The sequence below is a fragment of the Cottoperca gobio genome, chromosome 8, assembly GCF_900634415.1.
Source record: "Cottoperca gobio chromosome 8, fCotGob3.1, whole genome shotgun sequence".
NCBI classification, from domain to species: Eukaryota; Metazoa; Chordata; class Actinopteri; order Perciformes; family Bovichtidae; genus Cottoperca; species Cottoperca gobio.
Genome location: NC_041362.1, coordinates 15940764 through 15961169, shown reverse-complemented (window position 1 = coordinate 15961169; position 20406 = coordinate 15940764). Strand labels below are relative to the sequence as shown.

At 41.2% G+C, this 20406-nt stretch overlaps 1 protein-coding gene across 2 annotated transcripts; it reads left to right on the top strand.

Moving 5' to 3' along the window:
• The first annotated feature begins 2475 nt into the window (after window positions 1–2475).
• On the top strand, window positions 2476–18539 carry slc29a4a (solute carrier family 29 member 4a). Of its 2 annotated transcripts, none has more exons than XM_029438503.1 (11): window positions 2476–2656; window positions 5019–5410; window positions 8343–8474; window positions 8601–8714; window positions 9615–9743; window positions 10625–10699; window positions 10842–11101; window positions 12985–13105; window positions 13387–13574; window positions 14679–14919; window positions 15204–18539. In XM_029438503.1, exons 2-11 carry the CDS (start codon window positions 5167–5169, stop codon window positions 15347–15349), a joined length of 1650 nt encoding a protein of 549 aa, XP_029294363.1. In that variant the 5' UTR covers window positions 2476–2656; window positions 5019–5166; the 3' UTR covers window positions 15350–18539. The 2 variants fall into 2 exon arrangements, with proteins under 2 accessions (XP_029294363.1, XP_029294362.1); XM_029438502.1 differs by having other exon boundaries at window positions 10842–11110.
• The last annotated feature ends 1867 nt before the right edge of the window (window positions 18540–20406 follow it).

Here is a 20406-nt window from a genome sequence, read left to right as displayed (position 1 = left end):
TAGTCTGGATTAAGCCGTGCTGCTTGCATTGCTAAAAACAAGCAGACAGCAATTTGTCAAGCCACAACAGGTCAAATGTGTTCTACCTTACGGCTTCTACGCTGAAGCACAACATAGTAATGTAAACTTCCCAAACTTTGTTCTAAGTCTGCTGTCAAACGCAGAGAAAGTTCAGCCCACAGTATTGGCAGATAGTTCTGTGAATAAAGTGTTAGACGAACAACAATGAAGCAAACAGTCAGGATGAAACTCCAGTAGCCTACAGTCACTAGTGTCTTTCCAGAGCTGTGCTGGCTTTGAAATGAAGGCTTTACTAATGCATTGTATTCTTTGTATTAGTTTGCTTTGGTGTATGTGCAGCATACTCCTGTTGCATAAAGTGAGCTGCATTCTGCACAATACAAACATTAGCCTATTTACACGTAGTTAATATTTCAGTGTGTTTTATCCAGTGTATATTTACTTTGTGTTTTTTTCTCCCATCATGTTAGAAATCACTGGATTCATTTGTACTTGTACAAAATGTACCCATCTGCAGGAAGTCGATGATATCAGAATGTACACAATCCTAAAAAGTTCAGCATGATATTATTTGTAAATGTAATTCACCAGAGAACAGATTCAGTATTCTGAAGGGATAAACCTTTAACACGATGCACTGTATCATTTGATACAGCCAATCTTTGATGTCATGCCAAAAGTAAAGGTGAACTGAATTTCGGCATTAGTGGATTCAAGACATGTAACTATGTATTTTATGACACAGCATGCAAAGACGGAGAATCATATCACGGGTCTGTTGTGCTGCTGCACACCTGAAAAGACAGCTATACCATTTAGCTAATTCCCATCTGGCTCTGCTCCTCTGTGGCAACAGTGGGGGTGTGCAATATCACTGAGCCCCTGCCAATAATACAGCATTAGCATATTGAACTGAACTGATAAAACTGTCAATCACACAAGCTCCAGTGCCAGAGGTGTGTGTGTGTGTGTGTGTGTGTGTGTGTGTGTGTGTGTGTGTGTGTGTGTGTGTGTGTGTGTGTGTGTGTGTGTGTGTGTGTGTGTGAGACTTTCCTTCTATTGTTTTGTTCCTTTCATATCTATTGCTTTTCTTATCTATATTCTTTAGCAGCACACATATTTCACATACCATGCCAATAAAAATAAAAGACAAAGAGAGAAAATTAAAATCACAACTTTTTAATGTTCCTGCAGGACCTTCTGGCATGTATGCGCTCAACTAACAATTCAGTGAATTTAAATTGATTTATTCTGTTTTTGATCTCTTCTGCCATAACTATGCAATGTATCCTCATACAACGGTGCATATGATATCTTACAAAAACATTTTTTTCGTTGCTTTCTCTAACGAATGTCCAGCAACACAAGCGATCAGTGCACCTGCAGTGCACCTGTTAAACCTACTAGGTTTAGGAAAAGATTGTGGTTTGGGTAAAAATAAGTATGTTTGTTATGTAATTTACGTAGGTGTGGATAGTTAAGTAAATTAGTTACATACAAAAAAGTAAGTTAAAACATGTCAATGTTGACTTTTGGTTTCACATGGCACACAAACATCCACTCCAACCTAAACCCCAGGAACAGCGTCCAATTTCACATAGTGGCCAAACAGTGAAACTACAACTTCTGTGTTTGTCATGTAATGCCCCAAAAATACTTTCCCCCATAGATTTAGTTAAAGGAAAAATGCTAGTGCTTTCTCTATGGGCCCCATTGGTGGGGAAGATCAGCGTAATCATAATCATAAACTGTATATAAGGTCATGTGTACCACTTTCATAGGAATGAACAGGGCTCCACCTGCAATGCTGAACAAGTTCTCTTTATACTTCCAGACTTTGTTACTCTTTAATTTCCGTCCCCTGACTTCCTCAGATGTAGCCCTGCACGTCCTCGCTTGATTGGGTTAAGTGGGTTATATACGAATTATAGTGCATTCATTATCATAGATAAGTAATAGTGAATGAGAACAGCCTGAACTATAATATTCATACTTGACTTATTGCCGTGAATACGTCTTTAAATACACCGTAAAGAGAGGATTTGTGTCTGTGGTGTATAGGGTGAATTTTCCTGCTGCTCATAAATTAGAAAATATTATTAAAACATGTCATGCATTTAGTCTTTTTCCTCCCTTGATATTACATTTCTAATCCCAGTTTAATAGTATCCTATGTTTCATAATGTGTACAGAAACACTTTTAATAATTTAAAGCACGGTATGCAAAGTGTTTTCTGAAGGAAAACAAAAAAGTTATTAAACATTTCGATGGTATCATCCTCCACTCTAATAGTGCGTTTGAAAAGACTGATTGCAAAAGATGAACAGCCAGAGTCAACAACCCCCCCCCCCCCTCCTGCTCCTCCGCCGCCTCCTAGTCCTCCCTCTCTCCTCCCCCCTTCCTTCGCTGTCCTCGTCTATCCGCACGCTTCCTTTTCTCTGTTGCTGGATGGTGCGTTCGGAGCGCATGCAGGACGGACGGCACTGGGGGCTTCCCTTCTGTCTGATGGAGACGGGCTAAAGAGGGACAAGCTCCGGCCGGCAGAGACCTCCTCGAGGATCCCGCAGGACGGACTCCGACCTGCTGCTGTACAAGCCCGGGGGGAGAAGGCACGACACAGGGGAGACACTGGAGGTAAAGGGGCCATTAATAACCTGTTGTTTGTGTGTTTTTGTTTTTCATTTGTGGCATAAAGCGCAGCGGTTGCAGACAAAAACACAGGGATGGATATTAAAGCGACATTTAAACATGTTTGTACTTGATTGGGATCTTTTCTAATGATGATTTGGAAAACAATGAAGCAGAATAGTGTATCATACACTGCTCAGTCGTCGTGTTTTTGCCTTTGATCAATTACAATTAATTTTTTTCTGTATAGAAACGAGCAAAACACGTGAGCTTAATTGAGATTGGAGTAAACGCATTTAACACAAATATTTATTTCCCAGGTATAAATTGTCTGATTTAAGTGTAAAATCAAGTGATTTTGCTCCCTCTTGATGTTCATTGTATCTGTATATGAGTAAAACAATAGAGACGGCAGCGTGATATTGGACTGCAATTCAATTATGGTTGCAAACTGGAGCTTTTTAATTTAAAGGAGGAAGGCCGAGAGCGCCGCCTCAAGTCTGAAACCGGAAATTGCACATGGCTCTGTATGTGAGACGCAAGTGAATTGGCATCATTATTAGATTTAAAACAACCACACGAGCGTCTGTCAATATGCTTCCAGTGTTTTTGTCCAGGAGAGGAAATCCTCTATTTAATCACACTGCTTCTCTGCGTCTGTACTGGAGGCCAGGATGTGCCCACATTACAGAGATGATAACCTTCTTACATAATCTGATCCTGCTGCTGGGGTTTTAAAATAGGATCTCACCCTAAAAAACAAAAACAGTTCCCATGACTGTGCTGCTTTCATTTTGTAGGCCAATCTTATTCTGCAGAGGTGAGCAGACAAGGTTGATGTGGTGACAGAGCTGAATTGTGTGCATGTCCTCAAGTGTTTGTGTAACCACACAGGCGTGACCATAGATGAGCTTTTGTACTTTTTAGTCCGCTTGTTTGCATATGGAACAATGTCAATACCCATTTATATTGATCCACCTTGTAACAATAACAGTTCTGTGTTGACTCGAGAGCATGAAACCAGGTTATTGAGCCATGTTTCAGCTGCTGTAATGACAGAAGAGAGACCTTATGAGGAACGTTTTCTTTGTTTCTTTAAGTCGTGTTTAATAAAGAGCTGAATGTCCATTAGTCTCAGAACATGTATTGGACATTATTTTGATAAGCAATTAATCGATTATGTATTTTTCATTGATATCACTGCAATATCTTTAGGTTTTGCACTGTTCATTGAATACAAAAAGCAATGTGAAGAAGTCACCTTGGGCTTTGTGAAATTGTAATAGACATCATACAGTATTTTGGTTTTTATTGGCTTCACTTTGAATTTCCCAGACTTCATTAGCTAATTAAGAAGCTGTCTGCTGATTTATTTAATACTCATTTGTTGTTTATTGTTCTGGCTTCGTATCCTGTTAAACTACAACTCTTAGTCAGACATACAGTATATATGTATATATATATATATATATATATATATATATATATATATATATATATATATATATTTTAATTTAGTTGCAGAGCTGCAACCAACAATTGTATTCATTTTTGATTAAAGTGGAAACAGACATTTTCAATTCCCTGCCTCTAGTGTTTCTAAGTAGTATTATTGTTGCTGTTACAAATTGAACCGGATCTCTTTCCGTTTTCCTCAGAGCCTACTACTAGTGGAGCTAGTGCTAGCTACTGTTATTGGATAATTAATTATTCTATTGCCCTTACATTGTCCAATCAACATTCATTTAATAATGATAAGTTAAAGCAAACATCTTTGTCAATAACCTGGTTGGACAACTGAAAACGGCCCATCACAATTTCCCCCAAGCCCTGACTGATGTCTTCAGGTTGCTCGTGTTACTGTCAACAATCCCAAAATATTCAATAAACAGCAAATCCTCACATCGTTTAAGCTTAAACCAGTAAGGTTTTTTTGTTTTTGTTTAATCGTTTACTAATCAATCACTGATCAAATTTCTAGTTAAGGTGGTTAATTGATCCTTCTCTTCTCTCCCACATTGTACAATGATGCATATTGCAGTGCCTGTTTGTTGAATGCACGGCTGCGTTTTTACTCACCTTGTCTGACACCTACTCATGCATTCTTTGTCACTCTGTTTCTCTCATTTAATATGCCTCTCACACACACACACACACACACACACACACACACACACACACACACACACACACACACACACACACACACACACACACACACACCGTAAACTACGTTCCTTTGGAGTGTCTAACCTTGAGTATTGTCACTTTCAGCAAGGCACTGACAGATTGTTTTTTTTTATCCTATCTCTGCCTCTTCTTTTACATTTTAATTAGGTTTCTGCTTCTGTCTCCTGTCCCCCTGCAGATCCTTCATCATCTGAAGCCCCCTGTTTCTCTTCCTGGGTGTGTCTTGGGGATTTTGTTTAACATGCACGCTCATATGAGTGTGTAGCTTGTAGAGTCGAGAGAAGTGTTTCGTGTGTGTGTTTGTGTGTATTACTTGAAGCACAGAGATGGGCTCGGTGGGAGCAGAGCGCCGCAGGCCCACACCGGTGCTGACGCCCGAAGAGAGGGATGTGTGGAGGGATGGAGGAAGAGCTGGATGGAGGGATGGAGGCAGGGAGGGCTGGAGGGAGGGGAGAGAGGGGAGAGAGAGCGGCGTGGTGCAGAGCTACAGCTTCGACTCGTACCAGCTGGAGGAGGAGGAGATCAGTAAAGACGCCCCGGAGCGAGGAGTGCTGGCTCTGTCTGAGCCCGGTGAGCTGTGTGAGCGCGTGTGTGTGTGTGTGGGTGTGTATACTGGTTTTAGAAATAGAAAGACGAGGAAAAGAGGAAAGGAAAGAGATCAATATATCAACAACACAACAAAATCCTCCTTCTACTCCAAAACATCAGGAAAAGGAAAGAGTTTAGATAGATAGTACCAACAGTGTTAATCCGAGACTAACCTTCTTCTATTGTGAAGTTTGAGGAAAAGCTTTGTTAAAGCAACACGTCGCCTGTTAATTCCAGCTTGTCAGATGCATTGTTGTGCACTTGACACTGAAACAGGAAGCTTTTCCTGTTTAAATCTAAGCTTCTATTTGGCCAATGACTGCTGATTTGTTCTATTCTTATTGAACTGTTGCTCAGAGGTATCTTTGTCTCTTTTTGACCTTTCAATTTCCAGCCTGGTTGAACCATTGTACAGCGTTTTGTTATCATATGCAAAAATAAACCCTTCATACAGAATAACATCTATGTTTAAAGAGGACTTGTAAAACCTAAAAGCATGAAAGACTAGAGTATCATGAACACGTGTAGGCCTACTGTTACATTATCCATATTAATTACCAGGCTCCCCTTATAATTCCAGGGAGTAAAGGGGAAATGATGGTGATTTTACACACATTTTGCCTTGTTATATTCAACCAACACCCTTTTTCCATTTTTAAAGAAAGCCCTGTTATGTTATCTCACTAAATGTGTCACTTTTATTTCCTGAGAACGCAGGTGCTGAAGTTAATCTAAGTTAATGGGGAAACAGTGCTAACATTAGCATTCTGAGCTTACTAGCTTCCATTCCAGCTAGTTTCACCTGGAACATCTTTCTGTGAGGACAGGGACAGATGGCTAATGAACATGACACGATACATAAACAACGCTGTGTGTGCTTGTTGAAAAAGGAGAAAAAACATCTGGTAGTTGACAGTACGTCTCCTACAAATACCCACTCTTAAATGTCATGCTGACACAAGAACACCACGCTTGTAGCCACTGCTTCCACAAATATGTCCAAGGAAGGTTTATATCCTGTTGACAAATGATGCACAATAGCTGCAGTATAAGTACAGTTTATGTGTGTGCATGTGTTTGCAGATGATAAAAGAGGCTGAGATAATGACACAGAGAGATACATAAAGAGCAACAAAGAAACAGAAAGCAAGCCTGTTAACAGAACATTGGTGTGTTGCCTGGTGACTGAGGTTGCACAAGGGGCACGTTAATCAGATCACAAGTGACCAAGGCTGCACAGTGGGGGCTCTAGACTTTCAGAAACCCCTCTCTCTTCTGTCTCTTCATCCTTTACCTTTGTCTCTCTTTTTCCTGCAGCTGTCTGCATATCTCAGTGGACAGCCAACAAAATAGAAATGTATGCAGTCTACCTTTTTCCTTAAAGAAAGAAGAGAGACTGAAGTAATCCTAGCCTGTCATTACAGTCCTGCACCTACTCTACAATCTGTGGTTCTACTAACGGACCGTAAGGAAGTTATTGAGGGGCCAGCGGGGTCAGAAAAGGGGGATGGTGGTGTAATTTTTCTTTTGGCTGAAAGTAGAGTAGTCCAACCTTTTTGGGAAAGCAGGAGAGCTAAATTTATATTGTATTTCAGTCTTCCTTTGCATTATGTTAATACTTAATTAAATAGTTACAAAAAGCCAACTTTTACTTGTGCCATGTTTCATAAAGATAGACGTCCTTTTGACCTCCCTGGGTTTATAAAGAGACGAAGAGTGTGACTTTAGCAAAGTGTATTTTGCTTGGTGTTTCAGACAGCTAGTGTTAGCAGCTCAGATAGCAAGCTAATAATTACGTTACATGGATGGAAGTAACGTGAAGGAGGGAGGAGGTGGGGCCGACAAGCCCATTCGTTTTGCTGGTGCTCTGGTGAGACGTCTAGTGGTTTTGAATGTCGTATAACCTTTAATAACCCTAGAGAGGAAGTCCACCCCCTCACCATCCAAAGGATTTTCATACAGTCTTAAATATGACTGTTTGAAAGGGGAAGATAACCATAAAAGATTTCCATATTGTCAGTTTCTGCACTGAAATGTCAGTCACACAGTGTGGGCGGTGCGATGTTGTCTTCTTCATTGGATTTTCTGTTACAATAATGAGGTTTGAGTTTCAGCAGGCAGTGATCTCTTCTTCTGTCTGTGCAGCCATGGTGATGCTCATTGTGTTATATCTCCACAATTAATGCCAGCGTTTTTATTTTACCCAATAAACAACGAACATAACAACAGAAATTAAAAAGTATGTAATGTATGCATTGCCACTAAATAGGTTATTGAAATAGGCATTTATTGTTTATAAAGAAATAATGTGGATTACTGAGGGAGCTATTTGCAGGTCCTCACCTATTATCAGATGAAAAGGAAATTCAGTCTCAGATTTTATAATAACATAAAACATTAAGAAGTCTCAAATTCATGTTTTTCCCCCTTTAGTCGGCTGTAAAATGTAAAAACTCAAAAGTGGTTTGGAGCTCAGTGGAGCTGCTCCGTCAGTGGAGCTGCTCCGTCAGTGCAGCTGCTCCGTCAGTGGAGCTGCTCCGTCAGTGGAGCTGCTCCGTCAGTGGAGCTGCTCCCTCAGTGCAGCTGCTCCCTCAGTGCAGCTGCTCCGTCAGTGGAGCTGCTCCGTCAGTGGAGCTGCTCCGTCAGTGGAGCTGCTCCCTCAGTGCAGCTGCTCCGTCAGTGGAGCTGCTCCGTAAGTGCAGCTGCTCCGTCAGTGGAGCTGCTCCGTCAGTGGAGCTGCTCCGTCAGTGGAGCTGCTGCTACAGCTTCATTTATCCTGAGTAGCTTTAATGAAGATGGAGTGTGTTAGCTTTAGACCTAATTCAGATGTTTTGAACATTTCTATCCCCGCTGTGTGAGTGTGATTTCATCCTCGTTTAATTCTCTAACCCTTGACTCCTTCTTTCCCGCTCAGACTTTGAGGAGCCGATCCCTGACGACCGTTACCATGGCATCTACTTTGCAATGCTATTGGCTGGCGTGGGTTTCCTGCTCCCCTACAACAGCTTCATCACCGATGTGGACTACCTGCATCACAAGTTTCAAGGTATAAATATGCACGCATACAGCTATGCATACACCTATAAAGAATGCAGGGATTGTACATGCACACCTGCAGAGTACACATTCATATCCAGCTCCCATGAGTCATGTGTGTGTGTTTGTGTTTCAGGAACCTCCATAGTGTTCGACATGAGTCTGACGTACATCCTGGTGGCTCTGTTGGCCGTCATCCTCAACAACGTGCTGGTGGAGAGGCTCAGCTTGCACACTAGGATCACTGTGGGTAAGTCGGGCAGGAACCCGCTCACAGAGCTTTAACTGTGAAAGATTTCTCATTATGGGAACTTCTGCTGTTACTCATTTATTTATGACCCTCTGGGAACCTCGAAGCTTATCAGAGCAAGAATACGCAGAGCAAAGATTGGGTAGAGAATATAAAGAGAAAGAGAAGAATGCACTCTGTAATCATTTTCTTGTGGGTTTTATTCATGAAATGTTTCAAACAAACGTCTGCAAACACTGAGAAATCACAAGGGTCGGTCTTTCATGGATTTGGGCATTTTTTTTGTTTTTGTTTTCACTTCTTTAAAATCTTACATCATCTTCATTTTTGCTGTCAGCTTTCAAAACACTTTTAAAGCGAACTCACTATGCTATTTAAGTAAACCATTCTGCCCCGTGATCCTGATCCGCTCCAATGGGTTCTTGGTCTATGCTACACCCTTTCACAAACTGTCATGAAACTCGGGCCAGTGGTTTTACCGTAATCCTGCTGATAAACAATCAAACAAACGGACAAACCAAAAGTGTGCACATCCAGGCAGATTTCAGGTTTATTAAAGACTAAGCCTGATAATGGAGAGATTTAAATATGGCCCCAAATTATTCCTTAAAAAGCGTTTTTTTTATTGCTACTACACGTCTTTGCAACTATTACCTAAAGGAAAAGAATGTTAAAAATGTATGTGCCCCTAGGAGAATTTTGTGAGGGCAAGGTTTCACCACCATCCTTGAGGTCTTCTGAAGTGTGTTGTCTGCTGGAGAGCTCGTCTCTGGAGCTAATAAACTCAGGGTCGGACTTCAGATGGAAGAGATACCGCTGGCACGTCGGCCCTGTCAAAGATGTGTTCAGTCAGGCGATCCCAACATGACTTGGTCTGCTCTCTTTTCTCTTTCTCTGCAGGTTACATCTTAGCTCTCGGGCCGCTGGTCTTTGTCAGCGTGTTTGATGTGTGGCTGGCCAAGTTCACCACCAGGCAGGCTTATATCATCAACCTTGTGTCAGTGGGAGTGGTGGCCTTCGGATGTACAGGTACTATTAATAATAATGTAATATCTATCTATCTATCTATCTATCTATCTATCTATCTATCTATCTATCTATCTATCTATCTATCTATCTATCTATCTATCTATCTATCTATCTATCTATCTATCTATCTATCTATCTATCTATCTATCTATCTATCTATCTATCTATCTATCTATCTATCTATCTATCTATCTATCTATCTATCCATATATCTATCCATCCCCCTCTCTCTTTCTCTCTCTCTCTAGTGTTCATTAAATTCTGTCCACCATATATGTACTCTCTATATAGAAAGTAATGCTTCAGTAAGGCTTCAGTCAGAGCTGCTAATGACTTCCATACACTGACCTGGTCGTCGCAGTGATCACGGAGCCTTTCAGCCAACAGGAGTAACAACAGGAGTAACAACAGGAGTAACAACAGGAGTAACAACAGGAGTAACAACAGGAGTAACAACAGGAGTAACAACAGGAGTAACAACAGGAGTAACAACAGGAGTAACAACAGGAGTAACAACAAGAGTAACAACAAGAGTAACAACAGGAGTAACAACAGGAGTAACAACAGGAGTAACAACAGGAGTAACAACAAGAGTAACAACAAGAGTAACAACAGGAGTAACAACAGGAGTAACAACAGGAGTAACAACAGGAGTAACAACAGGAGTAACAACAGGAGTAACAACAAGAGTAACAACAGGAGTAACAACAGGAGTAACAACAGGAGTAACAACAGGAGTAACAGTTTAATTTGCGGCAGTCTGGAGGTCAGAGCGGCTTCTCCCGAATGTGTAAAGGTTCAGGAAGCTACGCCTCAAAATGAATTGTGTTGTTACAGTGTTGACTGTTTGCACAGATAATCACTTCCTCATCCCTCCCTAGTGCAGCAGTCCAGTTTCTATGGTTACATGGGGATGCTACCCAAGAGGTACACGCAGGGGGTGATGACTGGAGAGAGTAAGTACGCCCACACAGACAATGAATTGGGCACACACGTCCCTATCCCAGCTTTCATATCCTTCACTACGTTCCTTTTTCTTATCCTTCCCCCTCTGCCCCCCCCCCCCCCCCCCCCCACACACACACACACACACACCAGGTACAGCAGGTGTAATCATCTCCCTGTCTCGCATCTTCACCAAGCTGCTGATCCCCGACGAGAGGAGGAACACGCTCATCTTCTTCCTCGTCTCCATCAGCATGGAGATGCTCTGCTTCCTGCTTCACCTGCTCGTCCGACGCTCCCAATTCGTCCGCTACTACACCAGCCAGGCCCAGTGCAAAGCTCCGGGCAAAGTTCACGACGCACGTGACAACGGAACGGGATACAGAGTTCACCACGATGTCACCTCAGAGGAAGTAAGATTTGTAAGTTTGTGGACAGTTTATTGGCTATACCAGGTGTGTGTGTGTGTGTGTGTGTGTGTGTGTGTGTGTGTGTGTGTGTGTGTGTGTGTGTGGATACTGAACAACTTGGATATTCTCTAATATTTAAGAAGTACATTTATAAGAATATACACACATTTGTGAAAACATTTATTGTGTTTTTTGTCAATGAACCACGTTGGTGCAACAGTATGGAACAAATCAGTAGGTTGTTTTCTTCTAATAGATCCGATTCACTGCAACGTCTCTTCCTAAATGCAGATGCTGATAATATGGTGATTCTGGGCTAAAGTCACGAGTATCTCCTTATTGCTAAATTATTTACTTATTGCAAAGTATATTTTTGTTTGGCCGATGAAAGATGAAGACACAAGCAGTTTTAGAGGCTCTCCTGCGAACAGACAGAACATGAGAGTCACGACTGCAACTGTTGAGGACAAAGAGAGGGGACAGAGGGGGAACTAAAAACCAAAAATAGAGGGCAGAGAAATGACAGAAGAAGAAGTGAATCCACTTTGTGACGCCCTCCCTGTGTTTGACTGTAATGTGTGTGTGTGTGTGTGTGTGTGTGTCAGTATGTGTGTGTCTTGTGTTCTGCTTCTCGGGGCTGATTCAGGCAGCTCTTTGTTCTGGTTGCCGGGGGAAACCGAGCACTCTATACTGAGGGCTAATCAAGAAGAGTAGTGCCTTCTGGCCCGCAAGTCCCCTCTAATCAACTAATGGATCGCTGTGTGTGTGTGTGTGTGTGTGTGTGTGTGAGTGTGTGTGTGTGTGTGTGTGTGTGTGTGTGTATGTGCACGCAGTATTGCTTGTGCACACCTGTGTCTGTGTGATGTGCCTATGAAAAAGTGTGTGTTTGGAAAGATTTATGAGGATGTGCTTATATGTTTGGATAAAGAGGAAATGCATGCTAGAAAGTGTGTGTGTGTGTGTGTGTGTGTGTGTGTGTGTGTGTGTGTGTGTGTGTGTCTTATTTGCAGTCCAATCGTCGTCATTTCATTGCATCAACCTGCATGAACCCACAGCGATCGTCTCTAATAGCCGCTGCCAGAAACAATAAAAGCTGACGTCATGCAGCCAGGAAGCCGTTGTTCACAAGAAAACCCTGAAAAGATAAAGTTCACTAAACCACTGCAAGAGCATTTGTTTATTTACTGTGTGGTGGCTACCTCTAGTGTTTTCTTAATGAACTGTTAATGTCCTTCAAAAAGCCTTGAAATTGTTTTCAGGAAGGGGAGGAACAAAATGAGGACGCTTCCCCTGTAACTCAATAGCTGATCACTTAATAGTTCATATTTCTTTTCATAGTTTGGAATTGTAGGGTTGAAATGTATCTTTTTACTGTTATTTATTTATATATTTTTGTGTTAACTTGTTTTTTATATATTTTTCTTGATGCTTCTTGTTATTGCACTGTCCCCTTTGCTGCTGTAACCAGTGTTGGGGAGTAACTAGTTACATGTAACAGAGTTGTGTGATTAAATACCAAAATAAATGTAATTGTAATAAAGTTATAATTACTGAGAAGATATCATTACAAAGAGTTTACATCCAGATATTTGATTTATATTTGATGTTCATTCTGTTGCTCTTCTAATTCAAGTTATATTGAATAACTAATATACTTGAATATACTAATAGTAAAGGGTTGACAGTAATCCGTGTTGAGTACTGTTGTGAAGTTTAAAATGATTTATGACTTTTCAGAAAGTAATAATGTAATAAGTGACATTATGTTGATGAAGTTATTAAAACAGTGACATTACTTACTACATTTATAACAGGATAACTAGTCACATCTCAAAGGTCATGTGTTGGTTTCACTAAAAGATTGATCTGTGTGTGTCTCTCCTCAGGGAAACGGTGGGACGGCACCGACCTCTGCAGAGGAAGTCGTTGAGGACTTTGAGGGCGGGACGTATGTGCGATTCGACGCCCCGAAAGCCAAGATAAGGAGGAGCTGGCCCGGTGTCCGTGGTACTCTCTCTTTTAATCCCGTGTACTCACCGCTCAATTACCCTCCGACTCCAACAGATGGATTTGGAATTTAAATGTGTCCCCTGGTGATTCATGGGAGGAGGAGAGTGTTCTTAGTGATGAACCTGCTCAACTGAGAGCTTTAGGAATTTAAATATCCCTACGTGTGTGTGTGTGTGTGTGTGTGTGTGTGTGTGTGTGTGTGTGTGTGTGTGTGTGTGTGTGTGTGTGTGTGTGTGTGTGTGTGTGTGTGTGTGTGTGTGTGTCTCTTCTCTAACCAGACATGATCTTGCATCGTTACGTGGTGTCCCGTGTGATCTGGGCCTACATGCTGTCCATAGCAGTGACCTACAGCATCACCCTGTGTCTGTTCCCCGGGCTGGAGTCGGAGATACGAAACCCCACCTTAGGAGAGTGGCTCCCCATCCTCATCATGGCCACCTTCAACATGTCCGACTTTGTTGGCAAGGTGAGGAGCAGGTTTTTTAAATTGTAAAGAAGGATGGTGACTGAACAGATATTCATTTAAATAAAAGTCTTTGAGATTATTACTTTGCTTTTTCTTAATTCCATGTATTCATTAAACGTTAAAGCGGCTATAATCTGCATTTTTTCATTGAACTATGGATCACATGGAAACTTAAAATCAAATAATTAAATGAATTGATTAATAATGGTAAAACACATCAGGCGGACTAAAGTGAAGCTTCAATAAATCAAGTTGCAGCAAACAGTATAATGAGTCAAATTCAGCAGTTCCAGTAAGAGGACACAGTTTAGTGTTTGTAGTTGTTTATGTAAATGTGTTTATGTTTAGTTGTAACTACATAAAATATACATAAAATAGTGTTTTGAAAAGTGAATGGGACCTGTCCCCAGGGGAGCTTTGCCCTCAAATATAAAATACACTTCATCAACTCGGAAAACAGCATTCATAATTTCTCATTGTAACCTCATCTTTTATGTTTTCTAATATTCACGTATAGCTCTTTGGCAATCCCTATCATTTCACACCTCCTGAGATTCTGGGAGTTATCTGTGCGTCAGGCTTCTCGGCACTACAGAAGCAGGAATAGTCACACTGTAACACTGGAGCTGACCTTGTGAAATTCTTAGAGGAGTTGCTCCATTTATGGTTTATTTTTGTGGATAATTGCACTTCGCTCAAAGGCTTTATGTGAATATTCAGAAATAAAAGGTCATCTTTTTTCTTTTCTTTTGTTGTTCTGATTGTACACTTTGTCCTCAAAGCAAGTTTTTGTTGAAATGGGAGAAAAAAAGATAAAGAGGGACAATGAGATTAAATAGAAAATGGGAAAGAAAAATGAGGGTAGCTTCAAGGTAAAAAGAAGAAAGTAAAGAGCATGAATAGAGCGGGAAAATGTTTTTCTTTGCGGTTTTTACTTATTTATTATTCTCTCTGAGGAGTGCCATAAGCAGCTGGTAGACCAATGACTTAGAGGGTTACTGCAATGTTCAACTTTCATTTTAAGACTTGTTTGACAAAAGTTCTGGTGACAAAGCAGAATTGAACCTGCGGCCTTATTGAAACACACCACTGCTCTCTCCTCAGATCCTGGCAGCCCTGCCGTACGACTGGTCCGGAGGCCGCCTGCTCTTCTTCTCCTGCCTGAGGGTGGTCTTCATCCCTCTGTTTGTCATGTGTGTGTACCCGGCCAGCGCGCCCACCCTGTCCCATCCCGCCTGGCCCTGTCTCTTCTCTCTCTTCATGGGAGTCACCAATGGATACTTCGGGTCTGTGCCGATGATCCAGGCTGCGGGCAAGGTGCCGCCCGAACAGAGGGAGCTGGCAGGTTAGTGATTCACTTTAGTAGTTTTATGCAGAGAGAGATAGTTTATAAAGGTGTAGTAGCTATTATATTGGAGAGAAGGCGGACATATGTACGGCCGATATCTCCAACACTCTCACACCAAAACAATATATCTAGATAAATATCACCACAGGTAAGAGGAAAATATGTTTTTTTGATTTTGGGGTGAACTGTCCCTTTAAAAGCCCACTCTCTCTGGATAAGCTAGTTATCTATTATCTCGGTGCATCAGCTCCACAGTCACAGTGCTCTCTGTGTCTCTCCAGGGAACACCATGACAGTCTCCTACATGACAGGCTTGATGGTGGGCTCCGTCGTGGCATACGCGGCTTACAGCTTCGCCGCTCCAGCATCAGGAACACACTTCTCCACACTCAACATACACCCACCTGCCAACGCTACCGGGTATTGAATGTCCACACACAATAAGACACACACAGATGCAAACACACACACACACACATGTACACACACTTACCTGCAGGCATTTACACACATGAGATTCAGGAGAAGCCTGCGCAGGCTGGTGGACTGGAGTCCAGCTGCAGAGGACGAGAAGACGTCTGTAAAGAACTCTTTAAAGGTTCATGTTTATACTCTGAGATTGATTCTCCTTTGTCCAGATCATTCTTTGATTTTACTCACTGGATAAAGATTGTGGAATAAGATACAAAAAAATTGAGGATTTTATGTTAAACAGTGAAAACGTCGCAGATTTCTCCACTCTCTCTGGTGGTCCTCTGACCTTCAAATGTCATGGCTCTGCTGTGATGAACTTTTCCCTGGAGGTGAAGAACAGGAGCCGTGCATCTGTCAGAAAGCCAACAGAAGCCCTTTTGAGTGTCTCACAGTGAAATTATTGTCTGCATGTGTGTGTGAACAGACCGGCTGACATTTGTACAGTGTAAAGTCAAGCAGCTTTTCGCTGCAGGGAACGAACGGCTCGCAGTTTTCGAGGACGGGTCACATATGTTACATTTCACTATGTTGATATTCAGAGCGGAGAGATGATGTCACTGTGGATTTTCCCGGAGCAGTTGTTTCTGCTTTTTTTCTCATTATATTCTCTGACCGCACGGTTCAAAAGCTACGACTAAAGCGACTTGAAGGGACCTTTATATAACTCACAGTGAAACAGGAGCTCCCGTATAACAGGAGATCATTGTGAGTGTGTGCAATTATGAGACGGATTTAAAGAGAGAGTTCTGATTTGTTGGGGTGAGGTTGTATGAGGCGGGCTACTTATCCATAGTCAGCGTATACCTCATACAACCTCACTCCAAAAAATCTGAGAATATAATGAGAAAGAAAAAGCTGAAAGGTGGAGCAATGTTGAAGCTTTTTGGAGTTATTATGAGTCTGTGCATTTGCAGTTGCTGCTCTCTGTTCTTTGCTAAAAGAAGACGAGAATAAGCAGACAGTCTGTTCGGTGAGCTTCACGTCACCTTATTGCACCCTCTGATGGCTGGACAGAGCACCGAATGCTGGTATGAGTTTACCAAATGACATATGGTGATAGCTGTTGTATTTTTAAAAAAATGGTTTGTGTCCCCTCTGTGTCCCTCTGAACGGTGTCTGTGTGTAACATCCATGTAATGATGTGGGATATTATAGGGAGACAAATATGTGCCAAAAAGTCTGTTTCTGATCAGTGTTAGCAGCTGAGAAAAGAGTGAATGTAAGATAAAAGTTGTAAATATATAGAATTAAACGCACTCAAGGCGGTGAAGAGCTCTTAATTTAACGCCACTAGAAAATATAAAATTCATATGTTTTGTAGCTTTATTTGGCAGAACCGATTTATCATTTTACAGCTTCTCAGTTCCTCCACATTTCCCGTTGGATTGGATTAATTTCTCATCAATAAGAGAATCTCCTGACAGTGCAGAGTTCAGACTTTATACATTATGAAGAAAACAGGCCTCGGTGTAGAAAGCCATGAAGTGCACTACATTATGGAGGTGACGGCTTGAATGCAGCCTAATGTTAATGGTGCCTTTTGGGAGCGCCCCTCGTTACTGTATGTCCTGCTGTGCTGCCTGAGGCTGCTCTCCGCTCACTGAGCTGCCGGGGTTGAAGGTGTTTTTAGTTATGTTTGGTCAGATGTGTCATTAAAGGACATGAAAAGTCTCTCTTTCCTTCTCTGTCTCTCTCTTTGGGAGAAACTTAAGGCACATTTGAGAGAAGAAGGATCTCACTTTTCAAAGAGTTGCATGTTAAACCCGTATTTCTTTCAACCCTTCAAGCTAATATAAAGGAAAGGTTTGACATTTAGGGACATACACTTATTAACTGTCTTGTGGAGAGTTAGATGAGAAGATACCACTCTCATGTCTGTATTTTAAATGAGGCGACAGCCAGCAGCCGGTTAGCTTAGCTTTACATAGATGCTGCAGGGGAAACAGCTAGCTTGGCTAACACAATCCACCTACCAGCACCTCTAAATTAACGTCATATATCTCGTTTGTTTAATCTGTTGAGAATAAGCGTATTTCACAAAATGTTGAAATATTTACTGCAGTGGCAGATTATTTGACTATAATCATAAAACAAGTGTCCTTTTAATAAGAAATCTGCGTAGTGATCTGCCAGAGCAACACACAGTTTAAAGTTAAACTGAAGTGGAGAAAATAAATCCCGCAGACTGACACTTTAATCTGTTTAAAACGGACACTTTCAAATCTTATTAATGAGCTACTCTAAGAAAGAGTTTTCTGATGAATCATTTATCATTTCAGAACATATCTTTTGCATTTGCTGACACTTCTATCCGGAGTAACAGTAGAATAAGCCTCTCCAGAATGAGACCCCACAGGAAGCGCTCTGACTGGATCACTGTGAGAAGAAATCTCCAGCTACATGCAAACACACCGACCTGTGACCGGTATTTTTTTGACTGGGGAAAAAAACTTTAAAACTGCGTTTTATATCTGTCAGCCTGACAGGTGACGTCCTGCTTCTGTTTTCCTCCCAACCAACAGCAAAGAATTTCTTCAGAAGCGCGTCATGCGACTGTTTTAGACTGAGCGCCCATGTGACTGCACACTGTGAAGCATCATGAGGGTGTAAAAAGAAGGAGATCCAGACACTACACTGTATGTGTATGTGCGTATATATATATATACATACATATACATATATACATGTGTGTGTATATATCTACTGTAACATAATATATTTTGCAGATGATAGAGCCTTTGTGATGCAGAATTTGGTCCTTTTTTGGGTGTCTAATTTAGGTTTTTTCAAAAATATGTGCGTTCAACAACCAAAACAACCTGCCTGGTTTCAGGAGTGGGAGGATAATTATTATTAACTCCATGTATCAGTCTAAATTCTAACCAGGATTGGAGCAGATTTGATCAGCACTCAGTGTTTCATTCCTGACACTATTTATACATAAAAAATTATACTTATTGCTGAGCCAAATAATCAAAATATGACTAATACCACCCTCCAGAACTTGCTAACTTGTGTATGTGCAAAATTCTCCAGTCATGTGAACAGAAATTTAGTTTTATTGTAAATATGTCATGATTTCGGTTTAATTTTCTGTTTGTGGCCATCATCAGAGCTTAATAAAACATTTGTTTACATCCGTGTCTACCAGTGCTGTTGTTATTTCTGATGTCACATATTTACATGGTCGGAGAAAAAAATCAGGTTTAGATCCGAGCTCCTTTGTGTCTGTCAGAACAGGAAGCCACCACATTTAGTCAGTCAGATTTAGACAGCTGTGAGCAGAACAGATCCGCGCCACAAAATCTCACTTCTCACAAAGTCTAATTCTCTTTTGAGCTTTTATAAACGCAGCTTTTATTACGAATGTTTGATAATCTTGTTTTCTAAAACATGAAACATTAGGAGCAGGTTTGATCGCTCCTTCAGAGCTGGAGTTAGTGAGCATGTTTACAAGCGTGTGCCCTGCTGATGGGTCCTTGAGCAACAATCTGAATGCCATTGCTGTGTAGAGGGACAAGACAAATGTGACTTCATCCTGCAGGGGTCAATAAGTGAAATGAAATCTGCATTAACAGCTTCTATCCAGCAGAGAGAGCTGCAGCTCAGAGAACAACTTCAAGCAGTGCGCAGTAAGAGGACTTCAGGTCCAAATGGACACTGGTGTTGTAGAGCATTTGTTTCAGGGATCAGAGGTTGTGTCTTTATTTAGCTTCACACCAGAAGTGTCAGAGAGTCCCAGAGGAAAAACGAAAGAAGTTTCCGCAAAAGAGACATTTCTTTTTACATTTTCTTTACCCTTCTGTTGCAGGACAGTGTCTCTGCAGGACACACTACGGAAGCCCTGAGAGGCAAGTGAGGAAAAAAGAATTATGGCCAAGAAGGTTTTGCCGGGATAACTTTTCTAAGTTACTTTTTTTTTCTATTTGTGAAAACAGGTTAAAAAAGAAAATTGGCTGACAAAATGTTTTTCAAAGTGTTTGTTGTTGTAATACTCCGTTTGGCCACAAGAGGCTGAAGTGCACCACTACCACATGTTCTAAATAAGACTCCAAGCATTTCTTAATTAATGAACACAAGGTACATATATTGTGTTTGAATAAGTAATGTAACATTACTGTCAAGACTTTATTTCGAAAAATCCTCACAAAAACGACTTCTTTTCACCCGTCTCCACGGATGAATAAAAGATTATCCTGTTCTTAAATCACAGGAGAGAAAACCATTTAGATCAGACTTAGAAAATGGATCACAAGAATATTTTCTCTCTCACTTGCCTCTCAGGGCTTCCATAAACAACCCTAAAAGGCCAATAGCATATTCTACCTTGTGTTCATAGTGTTATAGAGGTCAAAGTGTATCTGTGTGTGCGTGAAACTATAAATGTCTGGGTGTTTTTTTGTCTGTGTGCATTTGTGCCTGTGTGTGTGTATTTGTGTGCTAATTTTGGATGTGGCTGCAGGGAAAGAAAGTCTCTGGTGTGTGTCAGAGCAACGGATCATTAGTCATGCTGCTCCACATACTGTAGAGAGGAAGAGAGGAGAACGATGGAGTAGATAGAGGAAGGTAGAGGAAGGTAGAGAGGGAGTGGAAGGGTGAAGGAAGTCTGTGTTTTAGTTTTAATGGTGTTTTAAAGGTCAATATTTGCTCTTCAAATGGATTGTAATGTCTCAGTATTAGGAAACAAATGATGATAACTCACACCAGTACTATTGTTAGTGCTCTTTTTTGTTCCCTAGGAACCCACAGCTTCCTTTCACAGATTGGACACCAGATGTATCTCTCTGCCCGTGACTTGCATAACCGTCTGTTTTTGAAAAAGACGTGGGATGAATTTGTGCAATAAATCTGTATCACTTTGTGTCATAAAGCAAAGCGGCCAATCTTCTCAGCGATCCGCTCGTTTGTTTGAATAAATAAACGGCCATTTATTGATGTGAAAATGCATTTTCACATCAATAAAAACGGTTCCTCTTCTTCTTCACTGTCTCTGTGCTGAGGATGAAACCC

Coding starts and splice junctions, on each gene's coding strand:
- slc29a4a (XM_029438502.1), top strand. CDS start 5,167: ATGGGCTCGGTGGGAGCAGAGCGCCGCAGGCCCACACCGGTGCTGACG. Junction 5,411..8,342: donor GCTGGCTCTGTCTGAGCCCG/GTGAGCTGTGTG, acceptor TTTCCCGCTCAG/ACTTTGAGGAGCCGATCCCT. Junction 14,920..15,203: donor CGAACAGAGGGAGCTGGCAG/GTTAGTGATTCA, acceptor GTGTCTCTCCAG/GGAACACCATGACAGTCTCC.